The sequence below is a fragment of the Rhinichthys klamathensis genome, unplaced genomic scaffold, assembly GCF_029890125.1.
Source record: "Rhinichthys klamathensis goyatoka isolate OS25496 unplaced genomic scaffold, OSU_Roscu_1.1 h1tg000269l_1, whole genome shotgun sequence".
Lineage (NCBI taxonomy): Eukaryota > Metazoa > Chordata > Actinopteri > Cypriniformes > Leuciscidae > Rhinichthys > Rhinichthys klamathensis.
Genome location: NW_026606789.1, coordinates 644,688 through 662,870, shown reverse-complemented (window position 1 = coordinate 662,870; position 18,183 = coordinate 644,688). Strand labels below are relative to the sequence as shown.

Genomic DNA, 18,183 nt, shown 5'->3' with positions numbered 1-18,183 from the left:
AACAACCACCCTGCCGGAGACTTCCTTTATCTCTTGGAGTAAACACTCCAATGATGCTTTGCCATGTGAGGAAGTTATTAAGCCTTGAATGAGCTAATTATTAGCCCGACCTTCAATCTTCATCCTCAGTTTGAACGTATGCCATTCTACACTTCATTGTGATCAATTCATGTTGAAGTGTATATCAAGAGGATTAGCAGGCGACAGAATGAATATTAGCCATGATTTTGGGAGTCTGAAGTGGGAATTGACACAGGTTTTGGCACCAATTCTGGACGCAATAGTCATGGTGATCGGGCTGGTAGGACACTCACTGGTCATCTACGTCCTGACCGGACGGAGGAGGAAGAATGGGCTCCAAACTCTTCAAGGGACAGATACGTTACTTTTAGCCTTGAGCGCCTCGGATCTACTGCAGCTCATTTGCCTGCCCTTCCACACCGCGGCTATAGCACTGGGCTACTGGCCCTTCAGCAGCATCCTGTGCAAAGTCATCAGTTTCTTGGGAGTGGCCTGTAACTCGGCGAGCGTATTCACTCTAGCTGCATTAGCGGTAACTCGCTACCTGATTGTGGTGTACCCTACCTGGACGTATCGTTTCAGACTGCGCCGCTGGCTGTGGGTTTCTGTGATTCTTATGTGGGTTCTGGCTGTGGCTCTTGCAGCACCTCAGTTTGCTTTCCGGCAGTTGAGAACGACGCCTATCCTCTGCTTTGCCTTTCTGTCAGACCTCAGCCAGTTGGTCTACAGTGCTATTCTGTTCCTGATTGGCTTCGCTTTGCCTCTGATCATCATTATCATCATGTACACCAAACTCTACGGCTTCTTACAAAGGAAAAGACTGGAAGGTTGCGCACAGCAAATGGAGCGCTATCAGAACCGGGTGACAAAGACGTCGGTCCTGTTGGTTTTAGTCTTCACCATCTGCTGGTTGCCATCCTACGTCCTCATGTTCATGCTCATCGGTACCAGTAGCAGCAATACACACGCACATCATCACGACTTCACCATTATGGCCCGGCTGCTAGCGAGCTCTTCGGTTGTAGCCAATCCGCTGCTTTATGCTTTCATGTCAAACAAATTTCGGCGAGAGCTGCTGTCACTGGGACGGGTGTGCTGCAAAGGCTGCGGGTGCATTATGTGTCCAGGAAGTGCCACAGTGCAGCCCTTTAACCCTGTGGAGTTGGACCCCCCTCCACAACCCTGAGGATAAAGAACTGGACTATGCAGAAGCGTTCCATGTGTTTATGCTATAAAAGGCAATATCAGTAATGGGACTAATGATGTACTGAGATAAAGATACTAAATATCAGGTATATGTTTGAACTACATTGATTTGTTATGCCAGAAATAGCCTTCTACCTGAATTACCTGGGAACACATCAATGATATTATCTAATAATGGGTCATTATGTGAAACTGTACTACCATCATTCTTTGTTGAGCAATATACTATAGTCGACCTGAAACATCCAAGCCAGATGTTTAATAGATTTGAAACTATTGCTGAATGCATGCATGTTTACTTTCTTGACTGATTTATAAGATGGCATATCAGGAATAAACAGTTTACAACAATAGCAATGCAAACTTTGTATAGAGGTTCAATACTTTTTCAATGTTTGCACTGCACCAAACTTAAAGAAATAGTTCACTTCAAGATTAAAATTCTGTCATAATTTACTCACCCTCAAGTTGTTTCAAACCTGTATGAATTTCTTTCTTCTGCAGAACACAAAAGAAGATATTTTGAAGAATGTCGGTAACCAAACAGTTGATGGGCACCATTGACTTCCATAGTATACTATGGAAGTAAATGGGGTACATCAACTGTCTGGTTACCGACATTCTTCAAAATATCTTCTTTTGTGTTCTGCAGAAGAAAGAAATTCATACAGGTTTGAAACAACTTGAGGGTAAGTAAATGATGACAGTAAACTATTCCTTTAATTTGTATTCATGCTACTTCACATTTTCAACAACCATCGGCACCTGTCTAACAGGCTAAAAATGAAATGCATTGGAAAAAAAGACATTCAAAGATAGTTTTTAATAATCAATAAAATAAATGTATGTACATTTACTACACTGGACTACTTGATTATTGCTTCTGATTGGTCATTCTCAATTATTTCCATGTGTCTATTTATATATATATATATATATATATATATATATATTCTCATTCAAAAAATATATATTTTTTTGGTTTCTGTTCACCAAGGCTGCATTTATGTGATCAAAAATACAATAAAACAATTTAATATACCTGTTTTCTATTTTAAAATATTTAAAACTGTAATCTATATTCCTGTGACGTCAAAGCTGAATTTTCAGCACCATTACTCCAGTCTTCAATGTCACATGATCCTTCAGAAATAATTCTAATACGCTAATCAGCTGCTCAAGAAACATTTATTATTTTTATTGTTGAAAAACATTGTGCTGCTTAATATTTTTGTGGAAACAGTGATTCATTTTTTTTTCAGGATTCTTTGATGAATATAAAGCCCAAAAGAACATAATTTACTTGAAATATATATTTTTTGTAACAATTTAAAAGTCTTAACAGTAATTTAACGAATTCTCACTGAATAAAAGTATTAATTTCTTTTAAAAAAATCAAAAAACTAACTGACCAGAGACATTCGACAGTTGTGTGTGTGAAGCTGAGGCAAAACTGAAGAGAAGACCCATGTATTTACAAAACTTAAATCACATTTAAGTGCTTGGTTTCATTATTTTTTACACCGTTATATACTTGTTACCCTCATCCAGATACACAATATTTGAACAATACAGAACAATGAAAATGAAAGAAAAGGATTGGACACTTACTCTCCACTATGGTCTTGCGGTCGGAGCCGTCATCGCTGATCTGCTGAATGTTACCGAAGTGGATGTCGCTGAAGAAGATCCGATTGGCTCCCTTCCCACCGCCGCCTCTGTAGTCGAAGGTAAGAGCTATGACGTTCTTCATGTGCTCTGGGTCTTCGAAGGGTTTAATGGGAGCATTGAGGTTTGTTTCATCCGACAAGTGGATGCTCTTCAGTATTGTGCGCTCCGAGTAGAGGAGGTAGCCATCATAGTCCCTGCAGCTGTGGCCGTCCTCTGCCAGCATGCCGTGTGCGCAGGCGCAGGTACGATTGCCGTTACCACGGAACAAACACAGTTGTTCACAACCACCATTGTTCACCTTACAGACGTTGGTCCCTGCAAAGGGTATTATGTTAATTTATGTATTAAATTAACAGTTACTGTTGTTATAAGTTACAGAGAGAAGTTAGTATAAGCTTTCAGAGAAAATCTACTTTTTACATACTGGGGTCTATGAATTGGCTGAGAGCCTGGGTGAAGGGGTCTTTATTATGGCTGCACGATTTAAAGAAATAAAATCAATATCACAATATGGCTTAGTGCATAGTTTCTCAAATCCGGTTCTAGAGGGCCACTGCCCTGCTGTGTTTACTTCCAACCCTAATTATGTTGTAAACCCAAGTGTGAACAACCAAACTTCAAAATAAAAAAAAGTTCCCCAAATTGTTCAACCCTAAAAGAAAAAAAGTTATTTTTATTTTGCACTCTCCAACAAAATCACTCCACTCACTCTAGAATGATCAATTCTTTCCAAATATAGTTATAGAAGTCATCTGGTGAACATTACTGTATTTTTCATACTGCAATATATTGCAGAAAAAGTAAATATCATCAGTATATAGTAAATATACAATGTCAGGTTTTTCAAATATCGTGCAGCCCTGGTTCTTACGGATGAAAACCCCTGCTTTATTTTATATTTATATATTCCTTGTTTAGAAAAATACCCACCTTGCTGCCTAGCACGGTTGAAGACTTTAATGTCTTTGAGCTGCACACCAATTCCTGTTCTCAGATAGACCATATCTGTGGCGTTGTCTTTGTTTCCTCTCTTGATGGAACCATTGGCATGTGTCCTATTGTAAAAAGAAGAGGATAAAAAGCTCATTATGAGTAAAATACACTGCAAGAGTAAGGCATAATCATCTCTGAGAACAAATAATTATGAATGAAAGGGGTCACCTAAAAAAGGTAATAACAGACAATAGTAAAGGAATACTGCGTTTGCACCTGTCACTCCAGTAGATGTAGTCCTCAAAGACAGAAACAGCAAACATGTCCATGTTGTTACTAGACAGCACCAGCTCACGGTTTTCTCCAGTCTCCAGATTTATGCGCTCAATTTTGTCTGTGCGGGCATCACACCAATACAGAAGGCCCTCCTACACATTATACAACATTAGTGATACAGCACTCACCTTAGCATTTTGGTTTAACTGCTTTTTTTATATAATAATAATAATAGTAATAACTAAATGTCTTTTAAAAGTACATTCTGATTAGCAATTACATTTGGTACTAGAACCAACAACAAACTTGTTCTGGAAAAGATGCACAGTTTATTTATGTACAAACCTGGTAATCAATGGAGATGCCATTGGGCCAGCTGATGCTGACATTGACAAGAACTAATCTCTCAGAACCGTCCAGACGAGACCTTTCGATACGTGGATACTGACCCCACTCCGTCCAGAACAGATACCTGTACACACAAATACCTGAGTCCAAGAACAATTCTTCCCTCAACACAAAGGAGAAAGTGCAAATACACCATTTTCTCATCATCTTTCCTAAACAAACAGACACATTTCCTCACCCTTTCTCTGGATGTACAGTAATGGCACGTGGTTTGTCCAGACCGTGAGAGATGACCACATAGCGGAAGGAGCCGTTGAGCCTGGCCACCTCGATCACATCAAAGCCTTGATCCGTCCAATAGATGTTGCCTATTTAAACAAAACAACATTAAGTGTTAGACACACTAATATATAATGTGTTTTAATTGTGTGTTTGCACATTTACACACCTGCGATCCAGTCAACGGTGATACCTTCCACACGGCCGATGCCATTGGTCACTATGTCCTCCCTCCAGGTCTGGTCTCTCTTGGCTCGACTAATAGTGCTCAGGCCCATGTCAACCCAGTATATGGTGTCATTGTCTACAGGGCACAAGAAGCACAAAACACCAACTTAGTTGCATTCAGGGCAATTTTCAGGCTGAATTTATGGACACAAAGACATCTGCGTACTCACCAGCATGGAAGTCAATGCCCACAGCAAGAGAGGTGCCCGACACCGGTACCAGGGCATCAGATTTATCTGATGGGTCCAGAGGAATGCCACGGATGCCCTCATGCACGGAGTAGAGCAAAAACGAGCCCATGCCTTTATACAAAAGTACAATACACACAATGTTAAAATGTGCTCATATGAAAACATTAGTGATGCTTGTATGAGATCTTGCCTTCACAGGACTGTTGGCCACTCTTCAGACTATATCCAGCAGTGCACATGCAGGCTCTTGTAGTTGGTGAAGTTGGCAAGCAAAGCTGAGAACAGTCACCATTGTTCTTACTGCAGAGGTTGGTACCTATAGTAGATATCAATCACATCCAAACTGTATCATTCTGTGATTAAAAGTATCACAGTATCTGTATTATTATAGTTTGTATTAAGTTTAACCTTCAATTAAAATGTATTACTCTATTATCATTTTGCATTATATTAATATTTGGTCTCTCTTGTCATCTGCCAATTCAGGAATTCCCCTTTAATTAGCCTATGTGAACTATTTTAACATTTAATTGGATATTTTTTAAACTGAATATTTAGTCAATTAAAAAATAATTGAATTGGTATTATTATTATTAATAATATTTTGTATTATTTAATTGTTATTTGTTTTAAATTATAATTAATGAATAGTTTAATAAAAATTAGAATAGGAAAAACATTTTCCTTTTAAAATTGAGTAATTTTATAAAGAAGAATGTCTTATTTTCACCTCATTATGCATTTATGGGGACAAAGTCACATATGCATTTTAGGGTCAAATAATATTAATTTTAAGCATTCATTCAAATGTAATAACATCTATGATAATATTAATATTTAATCTGTTTTACCATCTGACAATCCAGGAATTCCTTTTTGATTATGTGAGCTATTTTAACATTTAATATTCTTCAAATCGAATATTAGGTAAATTAAGTATAATTAAGTATAATAATAATCAACAAAATAATCATAATTATGATGAATTATTAAATATTTAAATATTGTTTTAATTAATAAATGAATTTATTTAATCTTTTTTAAAATTATTACGTTTACAAAGACCAATTTCTCATTTTACTTCCATATTCATTTATGAGGACAAAGTCACATGCATTTTAGGTTAACATAATCAATATAAATATGAAAACACACACCTTGATGCACAGTCTCATTGTAAATCTTCATATACATCATGGGTGAGGTGTTATTTCGGAGAACCTTCCAGTTGCCTCCATCGCTCTTGTCACATGTACCGATCTGATCTGTGCCCTTATCGGCCCACCACAACTTATTTCCTACACATAAAAGAGGTCATTCTGTTATTCCAAATTGAAGGTTTAATAATGCAGAGTGTGGAGCTCTAGATATACGCTCCTGAATATCAAGAATCCGTGAGGAGAAACAGGTTGATGGTGCTCTCTCACCCATGATGGCGAGGGCTGTAGCTTTGGTGAGTTTTCCTTTCACGCCCTCAATGATCTCCAGTCCGGAGCCATCCAGCTTACAGCGGTTAATGGTGCTGTTCCCTGAGCTGATCCAGTACAACTGCTGCATGTCAAAGTCTATGGACAGACCTGTCACAGGAAGAAGTCAACGTGTAAAACATCATCTCCAACTGGCCTTCTATTGGCTTTAGGCAAACAGAAGGTAAAGAATCAAGACAGGTCTCTCACCCACTGGGCCTTTCTGATTGGAGAACAGCAATGTGTGGTTGGTGCCATCCATGTTGGCCATACTGATGTTGTCCCCATCAAGCCAGTAGAGCTTTCTGTAATGAAACAATATGCAAAGCATAAGACGAATGGTAGCTAAGTCCTGACATAAAGTAGATATCAATCAAGTAGATATTTGCAAATAATTTGCAACAGTGTTATTTTAGTACTATTTTGATAGTGTAGTTTATATTTCGAATTAGCTTTTTTATATATATTTTAAGCTTTCATTTTAATTTCATTTTTTTAAGTTTTAATCATTTTGTAATGTGCTTTTGTCATTCGTGTTTAGTTTAAAAAAAAATTGTATACAGCTTTAATATATTTTTATATTAAAGCTTATATTATGTGTTTTCCTATTCATTTCAGCTAGTTGCCAAGGCATGTAAGTTTTACATCTAATATTTACATTTTATTTCAGCTTTATTTCAATTACCAAAAACATTTTCAATAACTTTGGTTTTAGTTAAAAATAACAATACTTATTTCCAAAAAGCACCATGCTGTTAAATGTTTGTTGAGGTTCTGTTATTTGAGATTTTGCACATAAAAAGGCATTGACACTTTATTTTGGATTGGTTTAAAAATAAATGCCTGGGAAGTGCCTTCAACAGAATGCTCCAAAATGCTGTGATGTACTGCCAGTGACAGAAGAAATAAACAGTAAATTATCAACAAAAAAAATATTGTAGAGGGAAAAACATACCAACCAAATGAAAAAAAAAAAAAAGTTGAGTGACTTTATTTTTATTGGAAACTGGCACTGCAACAAGCACATCTGGTTCACATTAGCCACACAGCAACAGATTGAGAAGTGCAACATGAGGGCAGCCATATTGTCCAACCTAAAGCTCACACTAATGAGAAACGTCTACATTTCTCATCTACAGCCTTTAAAATCTCTGCCAGAAGCATACTGGCACAGCATCTGTTCCTCTCTAAAGTGGCCTACTAAACAACCTGAAAGAGACTAAAATGACAGTAAAACTCAAATGCTAAGCCTACACTAGCAATTGTGCATGTTTGCGTTCTTGTACTTACCCCAGGATAGGATGTAGCACCAAAGAGTGAGGCTTGTCCAGCCCATGGATTACAGCATTCTTAAAGGACCCGTCCAGCCGTGCAACATTGATCTGCTTCTTATTCGTATCGTAGCTAGTCCAGAAGAGGTTTCTGGAGACCCAGTCTACAGCTAGACCCTGGGCATTAGGGAGGTCTAGAGGAAAAAAGGAAGACATTTTGAACATGATTAGAATTGGAAACTGATCACACAGGTTAAAATACAGAGTAAAATAGCAAAAATAAATGTGTATTTGACTTGCTTTCTTTCCTCCAAAAGACTACTGATGCCAAACCTTTGAACACTAGTGTATATACAGTAGTTCACAAAAAAATGTCAGTAGGTTATAATAGCTGTTTATTATGTTTTAATCATGTTATCAAATATCAAATAGATATCCTATTCAAAATGAAGACGAAAAGTATTTGGACAATTTCCAACTTAATAGACCATGAACATAACAGTTGTTATAGTGATTTTGAGGGAAACGGTGTTCTGAGAAAATGACTAAAAATGACCAGGAGATCAGATGTTTAAATGTAATTGGAAAAGTTAGAAAAAAGGATCTCTTTTATAGCATTATTTGTTGGAAGATGTCTATCAGTTTGATTTTTTGCTTTCTAATGCAATAAAATCTGTCTATTTGTTCAAATACTTTTTAGGGCCGAATAACAGATCTTGAAGCTCAAACTATTATCTCACCAGCTGACACAACAGTCTCAACACCAGTCCCATTAATGAAGGCTCTTTTGATCGTTTGAGTGCGGACATCAGACCAGTAGATGCGGAGCTCCAGAGCATCATAATCCACCACTGTAACATTGTCGATGTCGGGCACAGTGAATGAGATGATGTAGTTGTAATAGGGATTATCAATGTCCACCCCTCTGATTTCAATCTGCCGAGCGTACAACAGGAACTGACGGTTCTCTGCAAAGTAAAATCAGAAGTGTCAAAGTCACTAGAAATATAATATTATTTCCGCTTTCCCCCATCATCTTTGGGTAGCTTTACATGATTATATGATCACGCTCTTATTCATGCAAATGGTTTTAAACCATTCAAGCACGATAAGACACAAAAGAGAATGCAGTGCGGTACTGGTGCACGTCTGTGAATCTCCTGTCTGTGTGACACACACGACTCATGCGCACAGAAAACCGCTTCAGACAGCGCCTGAACAGAAAAAAACACACACAAGTATGCCAAAATGCTCCCCCTTTATCGCAAGCACAGTCTTAAATGAGTTAAATGAACGTAAAGATTTGAGAGAAAATAGGATGCGTGTCAGATCCGTGTCATGTGCTGCAGGTCTTAAAGTGACAGCAGCCTAATAAAACTGCAGCTGTTTGTCATTAAGGATAATCAAAGAACAAAATAAAAAGAGAAAATCGCTCACTTCTCTAGACTGAATAACTTTTGTAGCTTTAATAAGGATAAATCTATATTTAATTTATAATTTATGCAGACTGTGATAACTTTATTCAATTTCTGTATATATCCGACCTGTTAGACCTACCTAAAAATCTTAAAGCATCGTTTACAAAGTTACATGGGACAAAAACAATGAAAACAATAACTTTATGTGCATCTTGACAGGGCAAGTAAAAAAATTTGTAGGGCACATGTAAATGTGACATTTATTATAATGGGTTTATGTGAAGATTGTTTTAAGTTACCTTAAATTAAAAGTTGTAATGCTGAATAGCTAATTAATGGCTAAAACTGAGAAAATAAATAAATTTCATAGAGACATCACATCAGTAGCAGTATTGGTATCTGTGATGCTGGCCTTCTTTCATAAAAAGATGCCATTCAAATTTTTTTTTTTTAATAAGACTACTGTCTTTATGGTTTTTTTTACATAAATTTGGAGATTTAATGTCAAATTATATAATATAAAAAATACTAAAAACTTCATTGTTAGGAGTGATTAATCAACATTAATGACAGAAAAATGTAACACTAGTATGTGTATGTATATATATATATATATATATATATATTAATATATATTATACTATACACACACACACACTATACACTATAGTATATGCTATTGTTAAGTTGTAGTCATTGTAGTCGTTTTATGTATGTATCGTGTGTGTGTGTGTGTGTATATATATATATACACACACACACACGATACATACATAAAACTGTTAAAGTAAAAAATGTACAGTAGTAGCAAAGACTACAGTTTAGTCTGAAATACTGATGTGCACTCACCATAGCGATTAGCCTGAACAGAGAGAGCGGCTCCTACTCCTGTGCTTGCCACTATCTAATTCATCACTGAACCTACAGGTCCTCTACTCCAATCACTCTGCTCTCCATAGAGCCATTATTGGAAGCTGCGCTGATGAATACTAAACACTGATCCTGCATCTGGGCGACAGGGTGCACTGTTGTTTTCTTGACTGTTAAACGAGATTTACAGCCCACACAAGACTACTGACATACTCAGAGTCAGACCTGAAAAATCTAACACTGAGGATCTAGCGCCAACGCAAATGGAATCTGAAAGAAGGGTCTCATGCTGTTACGCAATTCATGCACTCACAAAAAAAGGTACAAAAGCTGTTACTGGGGCGGTACCCTGTACCTAAAGAGAGCATATTAGCACCTTAATGGTAGATATTAGAACCTTTTAAAAGGGTACTAACATCACAGTGACAGTTTTGTTACCATTTTTTTCCTGAGTTTATACAATTTGCCCTAAAATGTGTGAGATAAGAATGAATGCATTTAAAATCACAATAAACTAAAAAAAGTAAGCAAAGTATGATTTTTTTTGTTCTGTCTGTGTTTTCTCTAATTGTATATACGTGCATGCTTTTAGTCACAGCTTTTTAAACTCTTCAATTGAAGAAAAATGCAGATTCCACAAGATGATATTCCATAAGACTGAAGCTGCCACAACAGTTTAAATGCATTAACTTGAAAGTGAAGTAATAATGAAATGCTATTGAATTTCGCTGGATGCAAACACAAACAGTATAAGGTAAGGAGATTTGTGGAGTGGCAATTTTGCTTACAGCTCACTCAAATTGGATTGAGATTTAGGCTACGTTCCAAATAGCTTACTATTACTGCAGTACATGTTTGTATGTACTATGTAGAATACCTGGATGACCTACACTAGATTACTGCATGGACTACTGTATTACACAATGCAATGCATTCAACCTTCAATTTCCAGTCAGATGGATTAAAATGGAAATAAAATCAGTAGCAAATTGAACAGCTCTGGTTAAAACATTTGAAAGATAACATGTAGTGAGGTGACAATGGCTGTGTTCGAAATCACTCCCTATACCCTTAAATAGGGCATATTTGAGGGGACAGCCATTTGTAGTGGTGTGCGAAACCATACTAGACGTTATCGAGTGCACTCATTCAATCCCAAAATGCACTGCAATAACGAGTGTACAACCGATGTACTCTCAACCATATCTTAGAATCTATGTGCATATATATATATATATATATATATATACATATAGATATATGTATAGCATCAAATGAATTCCCGTGTCTGACCAGAAGATGCAGCCTGCAGCTGAATCATCCATCCACTGGTCCAGAGTAATATCACACAGGTATAAATTAATTTTTAATTGATTATTAATTGTTATACATGCTAGTAGTTTCCATGACAGAGTTCAAGAAAAATCTTTTATGTACTACTAGAGATGCCAGTTTGCCAAATTTTAAATGATTTTTAAATAGCAAGAACAAACTATGCAAAAGCGGCAGCCCTTTTTCACACTAAGAGTCTGAATTCGCTCACTCATTTTCATTCATTCCATCAAGTGAACTATATAAGTGGACTAAAGTAGGGAATAGTAAATGAGGGTATAGGGGACCATTATGAACACAGCCTATGATTTCTGTTTGAAATGTTTATCATGGAATAATACCTACTATTCTTTATAGTACAGGGTATATTAATTAATTATATTGTGCCTGTAGCCTAAACAATAGAGCACACTGCCTGCAATGCCAAGGTCATGGATAATGTAACATATTGTGCAGTATTCAGTAAAACAGTATTCCATTCAGAACTTGCTAATAAGTGAAACATGAGATTTGATTGGATCTAAGCGCTAAGAGAGGTGGAGCCTACCGTAGCAGGTGTGCTTGTCTGCCTTGAGCTTCATGAGGTGTGGACAGGCACAGGAGAAGGTTTGGTTGTAGTTGATGAGACACAGGTGAGAACACGGCCCCATCCCGTCATTTGCCGCACACGGGTTTGGAGCTGCAAAGGAGGAAGCAAATGTTCACCAGTGTTATTTTAGTCGTGTTTATATACTATTATAGTAGTCATTGATAGAGTCATTCAGTTTTCATTTTAATTTTAGTTTAAGTTTTAGTCATTTAGTTTTTTGTCCATTTAATTAGTCTTTTTATATTTGTATTTTGCTTTAATTTAGGTCAGATTTAGTCATTTTAGCTATATTTCAGTTAAAGCAAATCATTTTTAATAGTTTTAGTTAACAGAAACATCACTGATGTTCACAACTTACAAAAGCAACACAAAACAAATGCAAATAAAGTGGAAAGTTTTTCCAGTGTATTTTTTCAAATCATGCTGGTTCTCACCCTGAGGTTGTCTAGATGGATGAAACACTTGAAGGTCAAACGGCTGAGTGTTTGTTCTCTGGACGACTGTCACATTGTGTCCCGTCCATTTGTTGGCCTTAGCCAGAGTGTTGGTCCGCCAGTCCGTCCAGTAGACCTCTCCTCCATACATGGTGACTGCGAAGGGGTGTGACAAGTGTTCATGGCCCCGGAGCACCTCAATCAGGCCAGAACCGTCATAAGCCGCAGAGTAGATGGCATCGGATCTAAAGATACATTTTTATTTTTAGAAGATCAAGGACACTAACTGTGGATACTTTAGCATTTTCTGTTACTTTGCTTTTAGTGCCAATTGTGTGTGCATACCTGGCATCAATCCACAGGATACGGCGCTCTAGGTAGTCCACAGTGAGACCGTTAGGCCAGCCACCATTCCCAGTCTCTTTGTGGATGGTGCGACGGCCCTCCCCACTCATAGACGCAGCCTCTATCCTGGGGGAGCTAGCATCCCAGTCAGTCCAGAACAGAATACTGGGGGAGGAAAAAGAAAAGAAAAGAGAGACGTCACTTGTAACGACCTTATTCTGTCATTCAGAACACTGAAAAATAACAGCACTGTCAAAGTATAACGTGTTTTACCCATCTCTTGGATCAAGCGCAATCGCACGCGGATGCTCCACCTCTCCGGCAAGCAGCGTTGTACGCATGGTACCATCCAGCTTGGCCACCTCGATCTGATCCAGGTTACTTTCCACCCAGTAGATGTTTCCTGCGATCCAGTCCACAGCCAGTCCCTCTGGAGTGGCCAAACCATACTGGATCACCACCTCAAAACTTGTGAGAGCTGAAACACAAAAACATGGAGAAGTTAAACCTAGAAATAAAACGTTTAGGATGTTGAAAAACGTACCAAAAGAATATGAAAAAAAGCAAAGTGAAAAAGAAATTGTGGAACCGTCATTGTAATTCTGACCAATACCAATAAGCTGTTAATAATTTGAATAATATGAGATAACCTCTAAATTGCAAACATTTTATAATAAAAATGTAAATTCTATACTATTTTCTTTAATTATAATAAAATTATAAACCACTAAAAAAATGTAAATAAATACTTTTAAACACTAAAAATGAAATTAGTCATCATTGCAACATTTTAATGTAAAGTATCAAACATTGATATTCATTTTGAGATTTGTTAAAGATTACATTTAACAGTGTTATTAAAGAGAAACTTTAAGTTAACATTATGGCATATAATGGAACAAAAGAATACACGGAACAACATGGAAATGAGAATGCACAATTACTTACCAAATATAAACCAATACCAATAAACAACTCTAATAATAATCTAGCTAATAATCAATACAGTGCTGCTATATTGTGCATCCCAAAAGAAATATTTAAGATCCTGCACTATTTCTAGGTCACTAATCAAATAAGAAGATTTGTTACATTGGTCACGTGACTTAAGATGCTCTTTAGATAATTTCAAATCATGCTGGAGAACATGATCATGAACGAATAAACCAAAGACAAACCAAAAACGAATGCATTCATGTGTTCAACTTTTCACTCAAATTATGCATACATTTTATAATGAAAAGTTTGTATTAAAAGAGGGGGGAAAAGCATAGTATAAGCATTTGCCAATGGTTTCGTTTGATTGCTTCCAGCCTGAAAGCCATATAAGTCAATGCTGCAATAAATATTCCCTCACTTTGAGCTACAGCCATGTTGAAGACAAAAAAACATTTCCAATCAAGGCAAGCCGTTCTCTGATCTGTGAGAGACTCTCATACAGAGCAGTAATTAAAGGTCTAGAACAGCTCTCTGTTGGGCTGGAGACAGAGAAGCCTCTCCGGTGGGGGTTGAGAAACAACACTTTGTTACTTTGTTTCAGCGTTGGCAGCCACAATGGTCATATTTTTACTCTGTCAAAAATGTCAGCAGGGATCCAAAGGCTTGGACAGTGTATCGTATCGCTGGAAAGAGCTGTTCAGAGAGGGAGGGAGGTGTGTGTGCGCGTGTTTGAAGCAACATGGTGCTTCTGACACTTTACTTTTACTCTGCCTGTAGTCACGCAATGTAAGAATGAGTCAAATGGGTAAAGACAGAGGCGTCCAAATTCCTATGCTACGATCACACGCAGACGCTGCGGTTTTGTGAAACGAAAATAGTTGTAATAATTATGGACTAAGTTGGTATGCTGAAAAAAAACAGGACAATGTGGGAAAACACACAGCAAGACAACAAAGTCAACTCAGAACTTTAAACAAGTGTGTAAAACAAGAGAATGTGATTGAAGTTCCTTTTTCTTTTCCCCTAAAGCCATTAACTAATAAAGTTCTCCAGGAATAAACAAATTCTTAACAACAACAAACATTAACTTAGGAACAACCACTCCTCAAAGACATTTGTAGGACATTCATTTACCTCCGCTTTCCGACAGCTTTCCCCGATAGATCTTGTCTTCCACCACATCTGTCCAGTAGAGGGAACTCTGGTTGAGGTGAAAGTCCAGGGCAATGGTGTTACGCAGGCCAGGCACCAGCACGCTGAACTCGCCTTTGTACAAATCAATCCGACGGATCTCATGCCGGTTGGAGAAGATGATGTAGGGCTTGAATGGATCTTCAGAACATGAACACGGCACATTAGGACATCACATGTCGAAGCTTTTATTTTGGTTTTACTACAAAAAGGTTCATTAGTTAACATTAGTTAACTACCTTAGTTAACATGAGTTAACATGTTATTTAAATCAAAGGTTGTATTTGTTAACATTAGTTAATGCACTGTGAATTAACATGAACAATTAACAGCTGTATTTTTATTAACTAACATTAATAAGATGAATAAATACTGTAACAAATGTATTGCTCATTGTTAGTTCGTGTTAGTTAATACATTAACTAATGTTAACTAATGAACCTTATTGTGAAGTGTTACCGCCTTTTTATATTATATAATATACTATTTTAAAGTAATATAACTTAATATAATATAATAAAAATATATAACATAAATATAATTAAAAAAAGAAATGTTGGAGCTGAATTTCCATTAAAAACAAGTTATATAAAAATGACTGTACTGTGACTCCACTAAAATGCCTGTTTATTTCATAATGCCCTATATATTATATACACCAGTGTATTGTACATATCATCCAAAGATGTCATTCTTTTATTCAGTCATTTCTAGAGGTCAAGTAAAACTCTTCAAGTAAAATATATTCCAGGTATCTTTTGTCTCTCCCTCACCAGTGCTCTTGCAGCTCTCGCTGTCCGGACCGAGCGCCCAGCCCTCGTAGCAGGCACACTTAACAGTGGCCTTCTCCTGCACGCAGCGCTGGCTGCACTTCAGATGCTTGGCGCAGAAGCTCTGGATTTGGCAGGTCTTGTTGTCAGTACCCAGTTCCATGCCAGCTGGGCAGGAGCACAGGATGCCCTCACCAGGAGCGATGGTACAGTTGTGGCTGCAGCCGCCATTATCCATCGTACAAAGATCTACAACAAATAGAGGTGAGAAAGAGAAAGAAGAGGGTGAGATTGAAAGGGTGTTTGTTTGTGAGTAACTCAAGTCTGTTAAAACATAAACAGTGAGTTGAAGAGAATGTGCTTATTTGATTCGAAATCAATCCTGAAATTTCTATCATATGCTAATGGGAAACACAAGTAGAATTGGCGTGCTCTATGCAAACTGTGAAACATTTAAAGGGATAGTTCATGCAAAAAAATCTGCATATATAATCAGTGGATCCACTGACTATAAAGCTCAATAAAACACACACAACACAAAAAAAAATTAAAATAGAACACAAAAAAGTAGTCCATAAGACTTGTGAACTATATTCTTTTGGAGCTATATGATATAGAATATAGCAAACAAGTCATATGGACTACTTTTATAGTGCTTTTTTGTCCTTTTTGGAATTTGACAGCCGGGAATTTGGAAACTATAAATAGTCACTGTAGATATCTGTAGAAACTATAGAAATCTACCATCTAACATTATAATGTCACTTTTGAACAACTTAATGCATCCTTACTTAAAAAGAAATATTAATTTCTTTTAAAAGTTCAGTGTTCCACAGAAGAAAAAAAAGTCTAAAATGACATGAGGTTGAGCTAAAATTGCTACTAAAAATGAAGTATCCCTTTAACTTGAGTGTATTTGTGTTTTTTTTGCATGTGCATTACTGCAAAGCTTCTCGTCCGAGCCATCAGGGCAGTCGTCCTTGCCGTCGCACAGTTTCTCAGGAGGTAGGCAGATAGAGTCATTGCTGGCACAAACATGGTGGGAGAGCTTGCACTCAAGAGCCTCACAGTTTTCTTCATCCGAGTTATCCTCGCAATCGCTGTCCCTGTCGCACACCCAGGCCTTACTGATACAGCGGGCTAAAAACACAAAGAAACGAAAAGCCAGAAATCACTTTCAAAAATGCTTCTATTTAGCCTTTTTTCAAATTTAATAAAATAAATCAGCATTGCAATCTTCAGTGTTGATGGGAACGCATGACAAGTATTGTTAGTTACATAATCAGATTCCTTTTTTCAAGAAACGAGTAAAGTAATGTATTACCTTTAAATTTACAACAAAATATCTGAGTTATATGACAACATTTTTAGGAGTACACTAGCATATAGATGGCGTTCAAGCTAACACAGATAGACTAAAGTGACAAAACCTTTGATTTTGGGTCTTTAAGGAGTGCCGTTTTGATTTATCATGACTCAATCCGCTGTTACAGTTACCGACACGTGTATGATACATTCAGTATGGCCAAGCCTGTACTAACCTGAGTCCTTGCAGGCGAACTTGACGGCAGGGTCACACATATGTGTGACGCCCTCACAGTTCTTCTCATCGCTGAGGTCCATGCAGTCCGTGTCTCCATCACAGCGCCATCGCATGGGAATACACAGGCCGTCCATTCTGCACTGGAACTCATCTGTGTGGCAACCGCCGGGCGGCCGCGTGGCTGTAGAGAAAAACAGAAAATGGACACGCAATTACAACACAGCCGTGAGAATATTCATACAAAGGCACGGATACAGATCCTATTATTTGACGTAATGAGTGCTCGGCTTTCTGACATCAAAAATCAGTTCCCAGGGATGGAGACCGTAACCAGCGTGAGGCACAACCACAATGAACTCTGAACCAAAGCAAACTTTCTCACGAACAGCGGTCCAGGCCTGGCACTGTGAAGGCCATCATTAGGCATCGGACATAAAGGCTTTCCCTCACGACAAAGGTTAGCGTCTGGCAGAGTCCGGAGAGGAGGAAGCGGAAAACCAGACCTTGTCTGTAAACAGAGTGAAGTGTGTCCTAGAACAGGGATCTGCTGGGGTGAACTGACCCGAATGACATCATACTGCTCGAGTTGCACACACACACACTCTCACATACGTGCACACTCCCACACATACACACACACACACCCACCCACACTCACTAGTCAATACTGAAATCTGACTGTAATATTACAATTCTCAATTTCAATAATTTAGCAAAAATGTATATGCTAGGTAACAGACTCCTCTGTTTAAAAAAGTTATAAATATAAATTGACAAACTAAAATAAAAGGCATGCAGCCTTCAAATATTTTGAAATAAATTACATTTCTAATTTTTGGCAAATTCAAAAATAAAGTATACA

At 37.5% G+C, this 18,183-nt stretch overlaps 2 protein-coding genes across 5 annotated transcripts in view; one reads left to right on the top strand and one right to left on the bottom strand.

The window, feature by feature from the left end:
• The window catches only part of lrp1ab (low density lipoprotein receptor-related protein 1Ab), a 134,506-nt gene that overhangs the window by 33,281 nt on the left and 83,042 nt on the right, over positions 1-18,183 (bottom strand). For all 4 annotated transcript variants that reach the window (XM_056268007.1, XM_056268008.1, XM_056268009.1 and 1 more), the window contains 21 exons: positions 17,320-17,502; positions 16,721-16,918; positions 15,782-16,027; positions 14,952-15,149; positions 13,152-13,356; positions 12,879-13,043; positions 12,534-12,778; positions 12,058-12,189; positions 8,631-8,858; positions 7,910-8,084; positions 6,830-6,924; positions 6,581-6,730; positions 6,311-6,451; positions 5,344-5,469; positions 5,133-5,264; positions 4,904-5,038; positions 4,694-4,823; positions 4,453-4,579; positions 4,108-4,259; positions 3,829-3,953; positions 2,839-3,213 (listed from right to left, as the gene is read on the bottom strand). In XM_056268007.1, coding sequence (XP_056123982.1) covers positions 2,839-3,213; positions 3,829-3,953; positions 4,108-4,259; positions 4,453-4,579; positions 4,694-4,823; positions 4,904-5,038; positions 5,133-5,264; positions 5,344-5,469; positions 6,311-6,451; positions 6,581-6,730; positions 6,830-6,924; positions 7,910-8,084; positions 8,631-8,858; positions 12,058-12,189; positions 12,534-12,778; positions 12,879-13,043; positions 13,152-13,356; positions 14,952-15,149; positions 15,782-16,027; positions 16,721-16,918; positions 17,320-17,502 — 3,663 coding nt within the window. The remainder of the gene's footprint in view (positions 1-2,838; positions 3,214-3,828; positions 3,954-4,107; positions 4,260-4,452; positions 4,580-4,693; positions 4,824-4,903; positions 5,039-5,132; positions 5,265-5,343; positions 5,470-6,310; positions 6,452-6,580; positions 6,731-6,829; positions 6,925-7,909; positions 8,085-8,630; positions 8,859-12,057; positions 12,190-12,533; positions 12,779-12,878; positions 13,044-13,151; positions 13,357-14,951; positions 15,150-15,781; positions 16,028-16,720; positions 16,919-17,319; positions 17,503-18,183) is intronic.
• On the top strand, positions 120-1,453 carry LOC130102113 (somatostatin receptor type 4-like). The gene has a single exon (XM_056268017.1). It carries the CDS (start codon positions 170-172, stop codon positions 1,205-1,207), a length of 1,038 nt encoding a protein of 345 aa, XP_056123992.1. The 5' UTR covers positions 120-169; the 3' UTR covers positions 1,208-1,453.